General features: G+C 40.1%; 1 protein-coding gene, 1 long non-coding RNA gene and 1 other non-coding gene across 4 annotated transcripts in view; all 3 read left to right on the top strand.

The window, feature by feature from the left end:
* The first annotated feature begins 3,104 nt into the window (after nucleotides 1-3,104).
* LOC137851802 (uncharacterized) lies at nucleotides 3,105-7,051 on the top strand. The gene is made up of 3 exons (XR_011093485.1): nucleotides 3,105-3,164; nucleotides 5,375-5,520; nucleotides 6,338-7,051. It is a non-coding gene; the product is annotated as an uncharacterized lncRNA (long non-coding RNA).
* Nucleotides 5,636-5,708, top strand: TRNAA-AGC (transfer RNA alanine (anticodon AGC)). The gene has a single exon. It is a non-coding gene; the product is annotated as a tRNA-Ala (tRNA).
* Nucleotides 7,052-7,821: 770 nt separating the features above from the next.
* The window catches only part of UBE2V2 (ubiquitin conjugating enzyme E2 V2), a 28,502-nt gene continuing 20,957 nt past the window's right edge, over nucleotides 7,822-15,366 (top strand). The window contains exon 1 of one of the 2 annotated variants that reach the window (XM_068671714.1): nucleotides 7,822-7,952. In XM_068671714.1, the coding sequence (XP_068527815.1) occupies nucleotides 7,937-7,952 (16 nt within the window). In that variant the 5' untranslated portion in view covers nucleotides 7,822-7,936. Of the gene's footprint in view, nucleotides 7,953-14,712; nucleotides 14,741-15,366 lie in introns of those variants that run through there. The other variant, XM_068671715.1, reaches the window with a different exon arrangement.

Genomic DNA, 15,366 nt, shown 5'->3' with positions numbered 1-15,366 from the left:
TCCCTGCACCAATAGGCCCTAGGCTTTATAATGAACAAGAATACAGGAATGTAATCTATTTCCTTCTACCTTGCCCCTTTCTTCCTCTCCCAGAATGCTGCTTTTACACCTTGTCTATTTATTTGACAGACTTTCTATATTTCTGCCTGACAACCTTAAGAAAAAAAAAATCAATTTTTTTTTTTAAACTATTTTTCCACTGACATTTTTACATTGGATGAGAATTTATGATCTCATTTTCCTTGTTTATATACAGTCTTCAACATTTTGAAGAATGAGGTTTTACCTTTCAAAGCACACCCTTGCCCTGCTCATCAATCACGTCATTTCTTTTCCTGTTCTTCCCTCTATTTTCTCTTGACTAGAAATTTATTCTGAAATTTAGGTAAATGTTTTTTGAAATAGCGTCCATCCAATGTGTATTTTAACACTTCTGGTTTCTGCTTTAAATTTGGAAAGATCAACTGAGCACCACAAAGAGCCCAGTTTACTACTTCTATCTAATATAGACAAATATCAGATGTATTTCTGATTAAATAGAAAAAAAACGGCTTTTGTAATTAAAATAAAAAAAAAATTACTCTGCTTTATAAAACCTGTTTAGTATCAGTTGGACTTTGCTGTCTTTACTGGTACTACTGCAGACAGAGGACTAGTCTGTGCTGGAACAGGGGCATTGGTGCTCAGCCTCCAGTAAGATTTTCAAGCAGCAGCAACATCCCTGAGCTTGTTTCCATCTTTCACACACAGACAGTGACCTACAGCAGCTCCTCTTTGTGTTCAGTTTAAACAGAAACACAGCAGAAAATACATCTTCAGGTAGTATTTCCCCACCTACAAAGCTGGTTTACGTCTTCTCCACAGAAAAAAATGAGGGGCTAGACTTTAATTATATGATTTTAACACATCTCACATACTGCACTTCCGTAACATCATAAAATCACATCTCTCAAATTCCAGTTAAAAAGTCACCATTATTCGCAGCTTACTTCTCTTTTTGCCACATTCTCGCATGAAATAAACATCCTGCATGTGCCTCACCACACAAACACACAGCAGAATTTAGTGAAAGGATACAATACACACCAACTTTTATGATTTCTGCTCAGGAAATCATAATAACAATACACTGAGCAAACTTCAGCTGAGCAGCATCAGAAGAGAAAGGAAACAACAGCTATTAAACTAACACGATACAAAATGGGTGCAAGGTGTTGGAAGCCGGAGCCTGAGCCATGGCAGCACCACAGAAGAACCCCCAGGGCCACCCCACTAACACTGCCAGCTGAGGGCACCTACCTGCACCCCCTCCTCAGAGCCAGCATGCCCTAACCCCAGAAACACTACACTATGAAACCCACAGTTTTCTACGAGGAAAAGACTACAGAAAAGACTGCACACAAACCTCCTCTCCTTCGAGGGCTGCTCAGGCAGACACCAAACCCACACCCGGGGGCTCTCCTCCTCCCGCCCTCAGAAGCTGACAGAGCTCCACCCGGTGCTGGAACCTTCTGTTGCAGCACCTCACCAGCATAACTCTTCCCTCCAACACCCCAATTCCTTTTTTTTTTTTTTTTTCTTCTTCATGTGAGGTGATGAAACAGCTGGGAGGAGAGGTTCACCATCACACGCACAGAGAGACACCATACCTCAGGCACATCCTAGCTCCTGATGTTATCGCTGGGCCAGTCGGTAAGTCTCCGAAAGTACAGCCTCGCCTGTACGGTGAGGGCATTTCATGGCATCCAGCCCTTATCTTCCCTCCCAACCAACCCAATGTTACAGCTGCCTACTGGACTTTTCAGGGATAGGGAAGGCAGTGTTGGCAAGACCAGGTTTTGCCCTAGGTTTCTCACATGTGATGGCCAAAGTAGCAAAAATTGCAGCCAAGTGTATAGACCTTTAAATAAGCAAAAATACCTTTTTGTAAATTTTTAAACATGTAAATTCATAATTAGATTTACGTCCATGCATTTTTAAGGCATTGCAGTGAAGGTGAAGGTTAGAAAAAGTAATTTAAAAATATGTATATCAATCCATGTTTACGGAGGATGGAATTGTTATGTCATAAACACATTCCTGGTAGTTGATGGCACTTGGGAGCGTGACTCTTTAAATTACTTGGATATACAATATATCTTTCCCTGTTATTTTCATATTTTTTTTCCTTCTTAAAGAGACTATAAAACATAGGGCTGGTTTGTAAACTGTAAAAACTTGCCCTGTTCTACAGAAGAAAAATGTTGATCTCTCAAGTGTCAACACCAGACATCAGGTTAACTGCTAGCAAGCAAAGGCCATTTTTCACGAGGATGGGAAAACCCACCGTTGATCTCTCCTTCCAGCACAGCTGCTCAAATTATGTAGGTTTTGCTGCTCCAGCTTGCTCCCATCTGTCTCAGTTCCTTGGAGTCTCTGAAAATTTTGGCAGTAGCCCATCTGTTGTGCATTTGTAACTTTACTGTCTTTGCATATTGCTAAATATTTTTTTTTTCTAAAAAAAAATGAGGGAGAAACAAGAAACTCAAAATTTTCTTCAGGCAAAAGCCAAGATAGTTTTCTGATGACAAAAGCTCACGCCTTTCTGTTGCTCAGGAGTCCTCCTTTGGCTAAATATTGTTAGTAAAATTTCAGCTACTTCAATACTTCTCAAATAAAAGGTTCTGAAATAATGGTATATAGTACCACTTATACAGGATCAATGCAGGCTTTGAATTGTTAACCAGTCAATTAAGACTATAGCAGCATTTGAATTGATTGTACCTAAAGAATCTCTAATCTTCATCTCTAAAGAACTTTATGTCATGAAAGGTTCATCTTTTCAAAAGATAAAGATAAATACAAGTTATGTTGTTGTTCTAAGGTAATGGAGAAAAACATAAAACCAGTCTTCTGGTTACTCAGGAATGTCTGGTCGAACTATGATCTTTGTCATCACTACTAAAGGTGATTGACCTTTACCTTGGAATAATTAACATTGGTTAGCTACCTTACTCTAAATTCCTACAGATGATTAAGGTACTCCTAGGCCCAGATGAGAGTCCTAAAGGTGACTGAATTTGCATAAATAAGGTCACATGAAAAACATATGCCTTACTTCTGCGGGATTTTATATCACAGTTGCTACTACCAGTGAAGTGCTTTCTGTAAGAAAGCTTCTGCAGGTGAGAAATACAGATGCAGCTTTTCTAGTTTTTCTTGTAACTATCCAGACTTCACTTTTTTCACAGATGTCTGATTTGGTGCCTTCCAATGGCCTACTCAAGTTTTGTGTTCACAGTAGTTGATTAATTAGTTTAATTAACGTTCATAAGAAAGAGGAGTTGTTGAGATAGCAAAAGCTATTCTGTTTTCCCTCTAGTGTTTTGAGTGCAGAAAATGTGCTGAATCTTCTTTGTATGTTATAGCAGCTGGCATAGGAAAATGAATTATTTATATTGAAAAGATATCTCTTTACTTCACAAGAGCTACAGATACATCAATTTAACACGATTGTTAATCTTAAAACATCCAAAAAACATTCAGAAATGACGCACAAACATTCATAACCCCTGCCCCCCCGTCCATCCGTCCCCCCCAACAAACAAATGAAAACAAAAACAAAAAATAAGAATGGTATTTAACTCTGTCAGAACTAGTTTTAGTATTTTTTAAAAATGCATGTAACACAGCTTAAATTTAAAAACAGTTAATTTCACAACAGCTTTATTTCTAATTCCTATTCTCACTAGAACTGTTCATAGTATTAGAGAGCTGACAGCTAACTACATCCTTTCCAAATACCATTATTCTTTGTTCCACATGCCGTTTTCTTGTGGCTGGCACAATCATGAAATCTGTAGCAGATCAACACTAAAGCCTTTCAAGCACCATGCAAATAACTGCTGTACAGAATAAAGAGAGCGAGTTGCTTTCAATTATTCCAGCTTTGTGTTGCCACTTGTCTGAGAATCCCGCTCCAGAAACAACTGAATTGCAATCCAAGCAATCCGTCATGTTAGTGCTAATGTACATAAGCCAGCCCATTTGTTGTCATCAAAAGCCAGTAAGGCAACATGAAAACCAGGCAGGCCAGCTAGAAACCAGTCAGGTAGCAATCTTACATCCATTCACCATCTGATTTGTTTTTCCCTTAGCTAGACTTCGGCTTGATGGGTGAGTAATGCCTTCTGCTCTGTTGTCATATTCTGTGGAGTGAGAAACACGGCTTAACTTAGCTAAAATTAATTGTCTGGTGTAGCACTAATGCAGCGCAAGAATGATCTCCTTGCCTCTGTAAGTGGAAAAATGGAAGTTGTTAGTAACAGGGTGTCACCTTATGGTGGCTAATGTGCTGTATAATTTAGGTGTACATGCAGGAATACCTATTACCTACAGAGAAGAGCTCAAAAGTACAGTAACTACCATGTAAAACTAGGGAAAAATTGTGAATTCTTCTCGCCCTGCAGAGAACCAGAGTGTCAATTCTTGTTGAGTGCATCGTTTTAGGTACAGTAGCAAGCTTATATTTCAGAGATACTTGGAGGACTTCTGTTGTTAAAACAACAGGGAAGTGTAAAGTGGAAGGCAGCCTGGGTTTGGTTAAACTCTAAAACCCGTGTCGATGAATAATATTCACGTGGAATTTGTTACAGAACAGCAACACGTCACGGTTGAGCTCAAGCTCAAGGCGCCTCTTGCTTTGGTCTCCTGCCTGACTCCCTCATCCCAGCTTTAGGCTTCGTGTCACCTGCTGGCCTCGGGGGAGGGAGTGGAAAAGGAGAAAGCCCAGGAGAAAAGGAGAAAGGCAGGGAGGCTGGGGGGCACCGAGGACGGTGTGTGTAGAAGGGGAACAAGCTGCTGAGGAAGTGGGGCCAGGCCCTGAGGGAGGCTGCCTCGCCCCTGCTGCCGCCTCGCGGCCCAAGTCTGAATTTCTCAGCTTCCTGACCACCGGAGTGGAGATGGTCTTATATTTATATATATGTATTTTTTCCTTTTTCCCATTTAAATCGTTACGTTCCGTGTCTTTTCCTTACAGAGAACGCCAGAGGAGGGGAAAGGAAGGTGGCAGGAGCAGGGCAACCCCGCCTGGCTTGTAAGCTGTACAGCCTGTCAGAAAAGGGACGGCTTGGGGAGCTACCAAAATACCACCATCCAGCCTGCTCCCTTATTTATTCGTGCTTCCTTAGATAAATATATGTGTATACATTTAGATTATAAAACCATTTCAGTCAGCTATGTAATATTTTTCACTTATTAAACGTTTCCTGGACCATTTTTTTCATGTGTACACCTTCAAAATTGGAAAGAACTTGGGTTTTCGTGTTGAATTTGGAACAGTTATTCAATACAAGTTTTTTATAATAACACCTTTTTTTATTTTTTCCTTATATAGGTCAATATTTTGGAGACCATCATATATGAAACCAGCTGAATAACAAAGACTTGTGTTATAACAGAAATGAATTAAGATTATTCTGGTAGCATACATGCTGGAATATACACTGCATGATTCCAGCTGTGAGTTGCTGTCAGCTGCTGGTGAGTAGAAAGAATGACTCAGCAAGACACAGTGAATTTGTAATCAGGAATGGTTGTGTTGTTATCAGCAAGTCTGGAGTGCACAAGTCTATGTTTCAAAGTTTTTTTTTCAGATGGGGAATTAGCTCAAATGGTAGAGCGCTCGCTTAGCATGCGAGAGGTAGCGGGATCGATGCCCGCATTCTCCAGGGAATGTTTTTGGTATTTATTCTTTGTGCAGTACTTAAAAATATGTCCTATTCATACCATTATACAAGAAAAACTAAGTGTAGAAAAAAAAAAGACTGAATTATAATCTAAAAAGATTCACATATTTTCAGTATTTTATTTTTGCTTTTCCAAATGATAAGTTTTTTCTTTTATGTACAGGAGGAAAAATATTCCTTACATAAAATAACAAAGCTTATTGACATTTCAATACAGTAATGAACAACACGAATAAATTACAGAGAAAAATAAATTAAAACTTTGGTTTATGATTGCATTATGTAGTTTATAATTTTATTATTATTATTATTATTATTATTTTTCGTAATGCAGTTTAGTGTATGATGTACATATTGTATTTGCCCTGTGAGGATTACTAATTTTTGTTGTTGTTGTGTAAGCTATTTATTAGAAGAAATGGGCTAGAATATTCTATATATTATTTCTCATAACAAGATTGTAGCTTGTGAAGCTTCACATCTGTGAAATACCATGGAAATTTTCTTTGTACAACTATGCTTACACATTTTAAGTTGTTGTGAGATAATTTTTTATTCTGATTTGATTTTCTTACTAGCTCATTCAGGTATTTAACTGCTTGCAATTCCAGCTTGAGGCAGCATGAAGAAACAGTGAAACTTTCCTATAAATACAGAGAATTTGTACAATCGGGATCTTGGAAGTATGCATCCTAAAATGAATGGAAATCAGGAAACAAAAATTATGAATTGGGTTTCAAGTTAATGAAGGGGGAAGTAGTGTGCTGCATGGATGTGCAAGAGATCCTCCTATGACATGATATGAAAGTTAACCTCTGGATGGATGAGATAGAAAGTGAATTTGCATATTTTTGTGATACTTGCCACATACAGGGGAGAAAAGATGCAACTGTAAGACTGCCAGGTAATTGCAGTTAAAATGAAGTCCACTTTTGAGAAGAGCATTGTAGCCTTCAGGAGCCCTCTCTATGGTCAGGTAATGATTTAAATGTCTGTTTGCTTAGAATAAGATTCTGTACTGGTTATCTATGTATTTTTTAAATTATTTCTTCTATGTTTTCTGTGTTCCTATTACTGCATAATACTTGATGCTTCCTCTGCTTTTAAAGAGGATGAGTAATGTTGCTCTTCTCAGCTAATCAGATGCAAGTTTGTGCAGATGAAATGAGAGAATTCAGTGGGGCAGGTGCAGTCTGCAGTCACTTGCAGAGCTACGGCTTCTGACTGTAAACTCTGGACTAATGAGTGCTCATTATATTTATGTGCAGCTCCCTATAGAGGAGCGCTGGTATCTGTTATGGCTTGTGAATGTACTGCGATATGAATAAAAGAGCTTTTTCTTATCCCATGTAGCATTGAATGTCTTCTTTTTAGATACACTGTCTTGTGAAGAATTTACTGGGCTGACAACAATAAGGGTCCAAGCTCCCAAAAGCAGTACCTGTGGGAGGAAATTACCAGATGATGGTGCAAGTAGTTTCCAGAGCCCGGTGTCCATTCCAGAGCAATGACTCCTCTGGCTCTATCTGGACTTTTTGAGTCAGTAGTTTCATAGATATATTATGTGCAAAGAAAAACAAGGTAATTCGGTGTGTTTTATTAGTATTATTATTGCCACTCTCAGAGGTCAAAAGCCTGTATCATATTTTGCTTAACCAGGTTACACAAGTTAATTATTCATTCTGTGAAAAACAGTGTTTGCACTAGAGGTGTATGATACAGTTATCGAATGCCTGGGTGTAGTGTAATCTGAGAAAGGGAGAAGAATTATTCCTCATTTATCTTCTCTCAAGACTTTATTCCAAATATCACCTGAAAAGGCCTTCCCCCAGCGACGGGCTGGAGCTTGGGGACCATTATGGAGGTTTGGGGACCAACTCTGGAGGCTGCGCTTTGCAGCAAGGGGGCTGGCTGGCTGTGCTTTAAAAACCTAAACTGTGTAGAAAACAATTTATTTAATAATTCACGTCACACACTTGTCAGTCACGCTGTGCCCTCCACCTGCTGCAGGACACTCCCCCCCCCCCCCCCCCCCCCCCACATATCCCCCCTCAGCCCGCGTGGCCCCGCCCCTCCCCCGTGGCCCCGCCCCCCTCCGGGCCGCGCGGGAAGTGACAGGAGGGGAGGGAGGGGTGGGGGGTGCGCGAGGCGGAAGTGACGCGCGCGCGGCGTGCAGGCCCGGCCGGGTGCTGGGGGGGGGCTCGGACAAGATGGCTGGCTCCACAGGTCGGTGAGGGGGGCGAGGCGAGGCGAGGCGCGGCCCGGGAGGCCTCACAGGCACCGGGGGGGCTCCTCTGCCGGGCGGGGAGGCAGGGAGGGAGGAGGGGCGAGATGGCGGCCGCGGGTTTGCTGACGGGGGAAAGGGGAAGCTGTGGGAGCGCCCGGCCTGGCTGCGCCTCTCCCCTCACACGCTGCAGGCGGGAGAGGCCGACCTGGCGCCGGGGGGCTGCCCGGGGTGGCAGTGGGGTGTGTAGGGGAGGAGGGGTGGCGGCAGGTTGCTAAAAACACCGGAGGAGAAAGGTTTGTGGCAGGGGTTTGGTGCTGGGTCTTGTGGTGTGGTCGTGTCCTGGGGGAAAGGCAGCTGGGTTGAGTGGTGGCTGCGGCGTGGTGGGGGTGAGGAGTGAGGGGAGCAGCGTGTTGTCTTTAGCTGGGTCTGCCGTGTGGGCAAACGGAAGGGCAAAGAGCTGTAGGTCATAAGCTGGCAGCAGGAGAGAGTGAATCCCATGCAGGTAGCTGGCGTGGCATCTGTTCAGCAAAGGAAAAGGCAACGAGCACTGCTTCAGGTCCTGAATCTCCACTCAGGTTTAAGAAGCACAGATGTACTGTCTTAGTTTTGTACCATGAGAGACTTAAAATAATAAGGCCTTTCCCCAATACAAAATCATGAAGGCTTCAGGGCCTTGTCCACTGTTTTTGTGTTTCTGAGGTTTTATAAGATGTAAACGGGACTGACAGAACTCAGCACATTGGAATGAATGTCTCAGTGCTTAGTCTGAGATGAACACTGGCCACATCCACTTATTTCTGTTCCCAGTCCTCTGGGTCATCAAGTGACTGAGACTATAGCAAAACAAAAAATATTTGTGAATGGAATTTGTCTTGGTACATTACTGCTGATGCTGTGAGGAGAGCCTTCTCCCCTTGGTAATGTGACTTTGGAGGTGTGGGATTTACAGAGTGGAGTTTGGGAAGATAACAGTAAATTGGGCACAACTCTTGCTCACAACTGCGCAGTGAAAGAGCAGTCCAGAAAGGTCTGTTATTGCCTATGATCAGCTGAGTTAGCATGGATAATATATTAGGGAAAGGTTAGTATTTACTTGGCTATGGGTAACGGCATTTTATTTTGTTAAAATACACTGGCATACTTCCTGGTGTCTGAGCGTAAAAAAAAAAATTAATAAATTGTACTGTACAGTAACTTCTAATGACTTTCGCTTGTGTCAGGTGTCAGACTTCCTGTACTGCACGGGAAGTCAAGCCTTAAAAAAGGCCATGTGTTTTGAGCGTTGCCATTTCCCATCTCAATTCATTGAGTCTGGCTCTTGTAGAAAATCAATTACTAAGAATTTGTCTATCAGAAAAGCTATTTTTTTTTCCTGCAGAGAATTTGACTACATAACAAACAATTTTTTAACAAAACTCTCATAGTTTTACTGCTATAGAAGTTAATCAGTCTTTCAAAGTAGTGGTATTTGAAAAGCTTCTATGCACACTTATTCAGTGCAGTTGTTTTCATCTTAGAAATATAGCCACACATAAAAAAAAGTGTACAAAATTATACATGTATCTGCCCCAAAGAAACTGAAATGTTAGTGGTACGTGCAAGCACTGTTAAAGAAATTAAGTCATTTTATTAAATGAAGGAAGCAGACAATCATTAACAACTGCTGGGAAAACTTAGTCAGGGCTTCTAAAGCAAAATGCTTATTCCTGTGGGGAAAATGCTGTTGGCTCTTTATAGGTATATGCATAGATTGGGGGTGGGGTGGTTTTGTTCTTTCCACATAGTGGGCAGAAATTCTTTGAGATTTCAGCCAGAAGAGCTCCTCTTACCTGGAAACTGCATTAAACTCATTTTTGGAGGAGAGAAGGGAATGATTTCTTATAAAGATAAGAATTAACTCTACCTATGTGAGTTCCTGCTCTTGTTATGAAGTTCAACTTAATCCTTATTTATTTCAGAAAAATGAAAATTTTGGTTGCATGAAGTCCAGGAATGAAAGTCTAGCTTCAAGGATCTCAACAACAAAACTCTTTCCAAGGTCAACTGTCTCAGTTCTATTGCAGATATTCCTTTAATGAGATCACTAGTTCTTTGAACAATCATATTAAAAAAAAAAAAAAGCCTTTAAAAGCAAATAATTTAGTTTGAAAATAGCTGTTCTTCAGTGTGTGCTACAGGAACTGACAGCATTCTATAGCTAGGGAATAAGTCTCATGTCTCACCTGCTTTTTAAAATGACCTATATTGACTAATTTTACATGCAGATATATCACTTCTTGGAAACACATTTGTAAGATGCATTTTGGTTATTCTTCCAATATTCCAACTCCTCCTGCTTGCAGCTGAATGTAGGCTGTATGGGTACTGATGGAGATCTGGGGAAAAACAAATCATATTTTTAAAGAAGTGAACAGCTATTGTTGATACAGTTTGCCAGTTTCACATGTGTTAGCTGGAGACTCATTTTACGATGTTTCTGAAAATGTAGAGCACAAGATGTGATTAAACATAGTTCCAGATTAAAAGACATAATTTATCAAAGCATTTAAAACCTCCTATGTAACTTGAGAAAAAGCAACTGAAAAAGAACATCATTTAAAGGAATTAATTCAGGAATTAATTACATTTCTGCATTTCAAGATGAAATCAACACTGCAGTGTCTAATACCATTCTCTGTCTTTTGGTTGCTAAAGGCTTTCATCTCCTGCCTCTTCAACTGAGAACTTCAATAGCTCGGGTTAGAAAAGGGCTAAGTTAGTTAAAATTCACTTTGGTTTGCTGGAATTGCACTCAGGTTTAAAAAAAAAAATAAACACACACAAAAAAACAACACAGATGATCTATAGTCAGAAATTGTAAATAAGATTCCCAGTTTACTTCTAATATGTAGTCACAAGCAACCTCTTTTGAAAGTGTGTTTAATGGCTTTCAAAGGAGTACAGCTACATCCCAAATAAATACTAATAGAACTATTAAGGTTGGAAAAAGCCTTCCAAGATCATCTGGCCCAACCATGCCCCTACCACCAATGTCACCCAGTAAACCATGTCCCTAAGCACCACATCCAACCATTCCTTGAACACCCCCAGGGACGGTGACTCCACCACCTCCCTGGGCAACCCGTCCCAATGCCTGACTGCTCTTCCTGAGAAGAAATGTCTCCTCATTTCCGACCTGAACCTCCACTGGCGAGGGGGGTTTTGTTTCTGCAAAATCCACGCTTCTCCAAATACTCCAGATGAGTCGGCTACTTTGTGTGACTTCTGTTGCCCACCTGAAGATAGCTTTCTCTTTAAACTTACATATGATTGATTCTTTGAATATGAGTGGCACAGTGCTCAATGTCAGTGCCTTGTTTTCTTAGGTTTGGTGTTTACCTCTCTTTGTAAACATCTAGAGGTGGTGAAAGCAGTTCTAAGTGTGTATGGCTGCAGCTGTTACGAAGCTGATATTAAAAATGACAGCCTGGGAAGGTCTTCAGGGCCATTTGGTCTGATTACCTGAGCTGTAGAGCGAGAACTGACAGCATCTTTTCTGGTGATTTGATAGTGTTTTTTTATTAATATCATTTTTTGTTTGTAAAGCTTTTTTTTTTTCCCTTAAAAACCTCCACTGAAGAAGATTTTGTAGTGTGAGACAAGATCTCATACTACTTTCCCTTCGATGTCTTACATCGCTTCTCCATTAAAGATCAGCCTGATGTCTGTCTGTTCTGTGCTTAGCGGGATAGAGATTGGTGGATTATCATACCTCGTTTGGAGACTCCTAGGTATTAAGAGCCCTTCAAAGGAATAATGAAGGAGTTTATTCATAAGTAAGATGGAGAAGTAATATTTTCAAGGCTAGTTTTGCATGTAAGGAATGGTCTTCCTTCTATGTTTTTCCTTTGAGGGTATCTTGCTCCCTCTCCCATTCTCTGTTATGCCCAGTGACATTGTTAATCACTTACCTAGAATCCATTCAAGAAGTGAATGGAAAAGCTGTTTAGAATTTTACAGTCCTGTAAGTTGCTTTTTTCTCTGCGTTTATAATTTTAGCTCTAAGCACAGGCTTCTTGAAGCTGTAAGTAATCAGGGAAAACAAAAGAAGTAGAATACTGTACGCTGTGAGGCAGCCCTCTGTGGGGGGTATTTTTCCATCCTGTCCTATGCACGAGGAATTGTAACTGGGATTGTTCTGCCTACTTAAAACATCATGGCAAGCCACAAATAATTTAGATGTGCTTCAGCTGGGTTGAAAACAATCTTGCTTATAAATTACTTTTAAACTATATATAGACTGTTCATTCTTTCTGACTGTGTGGCATATATAGGCAAGATACTCTTTCTTCTCAGCTTGGCCTGTAACATTTTCCTGTCTTTGTTGCTGGTATTTTACAGCTCTGTCTTACAGAGCTTCAACTTACATCTTTGTGCCACAATATGTAAGGGTAGGCTCCCAGGCTAAATGCCTTATTTAGAGGTTTACAAAGCAGGCCATTTACAGAACAATTTGTTTGAAATTCAGGGATGATATCAGGTACAGTATGGAAGCTCATTACCTAAACTATTCTATACAGTCCTGGAAAATACTAGCCTGCCTGAAGATGCAGCACACACAATTTCAGGAAGATCTGCCTTTCAGTATTTGGAGGCAGGTTGTCCATGTTATAAATCCCAGCACAAATGAGAAGGCTTCTCCTGTGTGAGATTTAGATTGCCAAATCTTATGAGTAGTTAGTGGAGCTGAGTTCCAAATACACATTCATTACTTTGCACATCTTGCCTTACAGAAGATTTTGTCCAAAAGCAGTGTAAGTACACACTGTGAAACTTCAGTCTCATTTTGTTGACAGTCTTCCTCCTCTCTCTCCAACTACTCTTGAATGCTTTTTTCTAGACAACAGCTTGCACTTCATCCTGACCAAAACTTTATCTCAGGCCCCAGATCAGCTTCAGCTGCTCATGTCACTCAGGTTTTGTTGCCTTGCTGTCTCAAGTAGCTTGTGGGAGCCTCAGCACGGGATGTGTAAAGACCAGAAGATGCTGTTGAGAAAGCATTCAAAATAGTCTGGATTTAAGCTGCACTCAGAAGGGTTTTGCTGTATGCTGCTATGTTTGGCATTTGGAATGCACTAATGAGATGTAATGCAAGCAATATTTTTGAATAAAATCAGTACGAAAAACTAAGAATGTGAAGCTGTCAGGCTGGTTTTGAATAAGATGAGCTGCTGCTTTACAGCCTTTGCAAATATATATGGTGCCTCAAGTACGTGGTTGTTAATCAGTTGTAGTTAACATTTGGAAACAAACGGAACCTGCAGTAGAAACTTAAAACTTTGGAGCTTTGCATTAATCCTTTATTTCATCAGGATCAGTAGCTTCAACTAGACTGAAAAAAAGTCAGAAAAATAGCTTCTAACATACAGACAGACTCAGGATACCCTTCTTAGAAGATATGTTGCATTACACATATAAACTACATGAAGGAAAAAAAAAATCACCTCCTTTCATTGCATTTGTGGCTGTTCATAACCGATGAGTCAGGTAAATTTGAAATTCACTTGAGTAAATTAAAAACATTTTTCACAGTTCATGGCAAAACAGCGTGCTTTATTCAGGATGCCAGCATAGCCTTAGTGAAGTGTCCGGTTTTATTCGTATCACTTCGAACTTTTTGAAGGAAAAAAGTGTATGCTTTTTTCCTGCTCATGCAAGTGGAGTATGTGGTCATGTAAAGATCAAATGATTTTAACCTTTGAAACGTGGTTTATGGGAAATGGCAGACTGAAACGTGACTATCACAAAAATAACACAGGGAAATAATTTGACAGTTCTTGCTACTAAATACGTGGTGAGTGGTTCTTGCTGATTGTGTCCTGAAGTGTTTGCTTAGGTGAACAACTGAAAAAATAACCCTGGCTCAGACTGTCATACAGATAAAAGATCTTTGTTTTGGGCTGTGGGTGGGTGCTGAGTCATGTCGTGAGGACCTTAGAAAAAGTGTTTGCTAATCAATGACTTGTAACCCGTTTTAGACAGCTTTACAGCTTTGCTAAACTAAATCCTTGATGCCACTCTTGTTATCTGGGTCACACATTGTGTTCTTGCTATTAAAGCAGACCCTGTGAAAGTCATTTCATGGGAAGAGGTTTTGGCCTCTGCTGGGTTCCTCTACTCTCCCGCTTCTGACCCTTTATCTGTAACTTTTTAAATGTCATGTTACCCTTAAAAGATAGCTTTAGAAGTATGTGTTTGAAATCCTTTTTCCTCTCTGCCAACATAATATTGGTTTTAAAATGAAAGCTTCAAAAATTGAGCCTATTTGCCATTATACCTTTCTTTTAGCCTTTCGTGCCTTTATATAGCTTTGGTTTTAAGAGTGGGCTTACTTTGTACTAAACATTTCGTGTTTGTGTGTTTCCGAGGAGATAAATTGGAAAGATTTCTTTGATAAAATAGTCATCCCTTAGGCTAATTAAATAAGAATTAATATTGCTGGTGTATTTTGAAGTGACAGGTGTAGTTCCTAAACCCTCTTTCCTGGCTTCCTGCCTTGCATTGTTTTTTACAAAATGGCAATAGCAGTAAGAATCTCAATTTGATAAGCATCACGATGTCTCATTTTTCATAATCTTCCATATCATACCCTGAAACACATGGGAGGCTCATTGAATAATTTAGTATCTCTTCTGTGTTTCCTTCAGTAGTTGCCTACAAAGCGTTAAATTTTAAATCATAACCAGCCTCTGCATTTCCACCTTTCACCAAAACAAGCCTGGATTGTAGCCACGGATGAGCTCCTTCTGTGAGTTAATTGTTGCATTCCTGTGTGTTTTTCCTTATGGCTAGGCACAAGCAGACGTGTGGTGTCTGATGGAACGAAGCTCTCAGTTAGCAGTGGTCTTGCTGTTAAAGCTTGCATTTAGATTCTAAACTGATCATTTATACTACTATTATCAATGCACGTTTGTAAAATTAATGAGTTTTAAGCAACTTACGCTAGTTTCCATTTAGAACTTCAATGTAGTTTAGCATCCTATTGTTGTGATAACTTTTTTTTGGATGAGGTATTTTAATTACTTAAAATCTGTTGTGAGAGCTACTCAAGGTTGTGTTTTATTATTAGTTTTACACCAAGAGCATGTTTGTGCCCTGTTTTATAGTCTAATAAGATACGTATCTGTGGTGGAGTAAGCCTCTCATTACAGTATATATGTGAGCACCATTAGTAATTCCATTCCAGCAACCGTATCTTTGCATTTTCATACTAATGTGATCACCTTAAATAGACTGAAACAAACTCTTCCATCTTTGCTAACAAATTTGAGTCTCCTTGGAGTTTCTCTTGGATCCAGATGACATTCAGCTTTAGGACACATTTGTTGCCGCATAAAAAATCAGGAGATTGAAGAGCACATTTTGAGGTTGGAC

The sequence above is a fragment of the Anas acuta genome, chromosome 2 (assembly GCF_963932015.1).
Source record: "Anas acuta chromosome 2, bAnaAcu1.1, whole genome shotgun sequence".
In the NCBI taxonomy this organism is placed as follows: Eukaryota; Metazoa; Chordata; class Aves; order Anseriformes; family Anatidae; genus Anas; species Anas acuta.
Note: the sequence above shows the minus strand (reverse complement) of the source record. Positions and strands in the feature narration are given on the sequence as shown.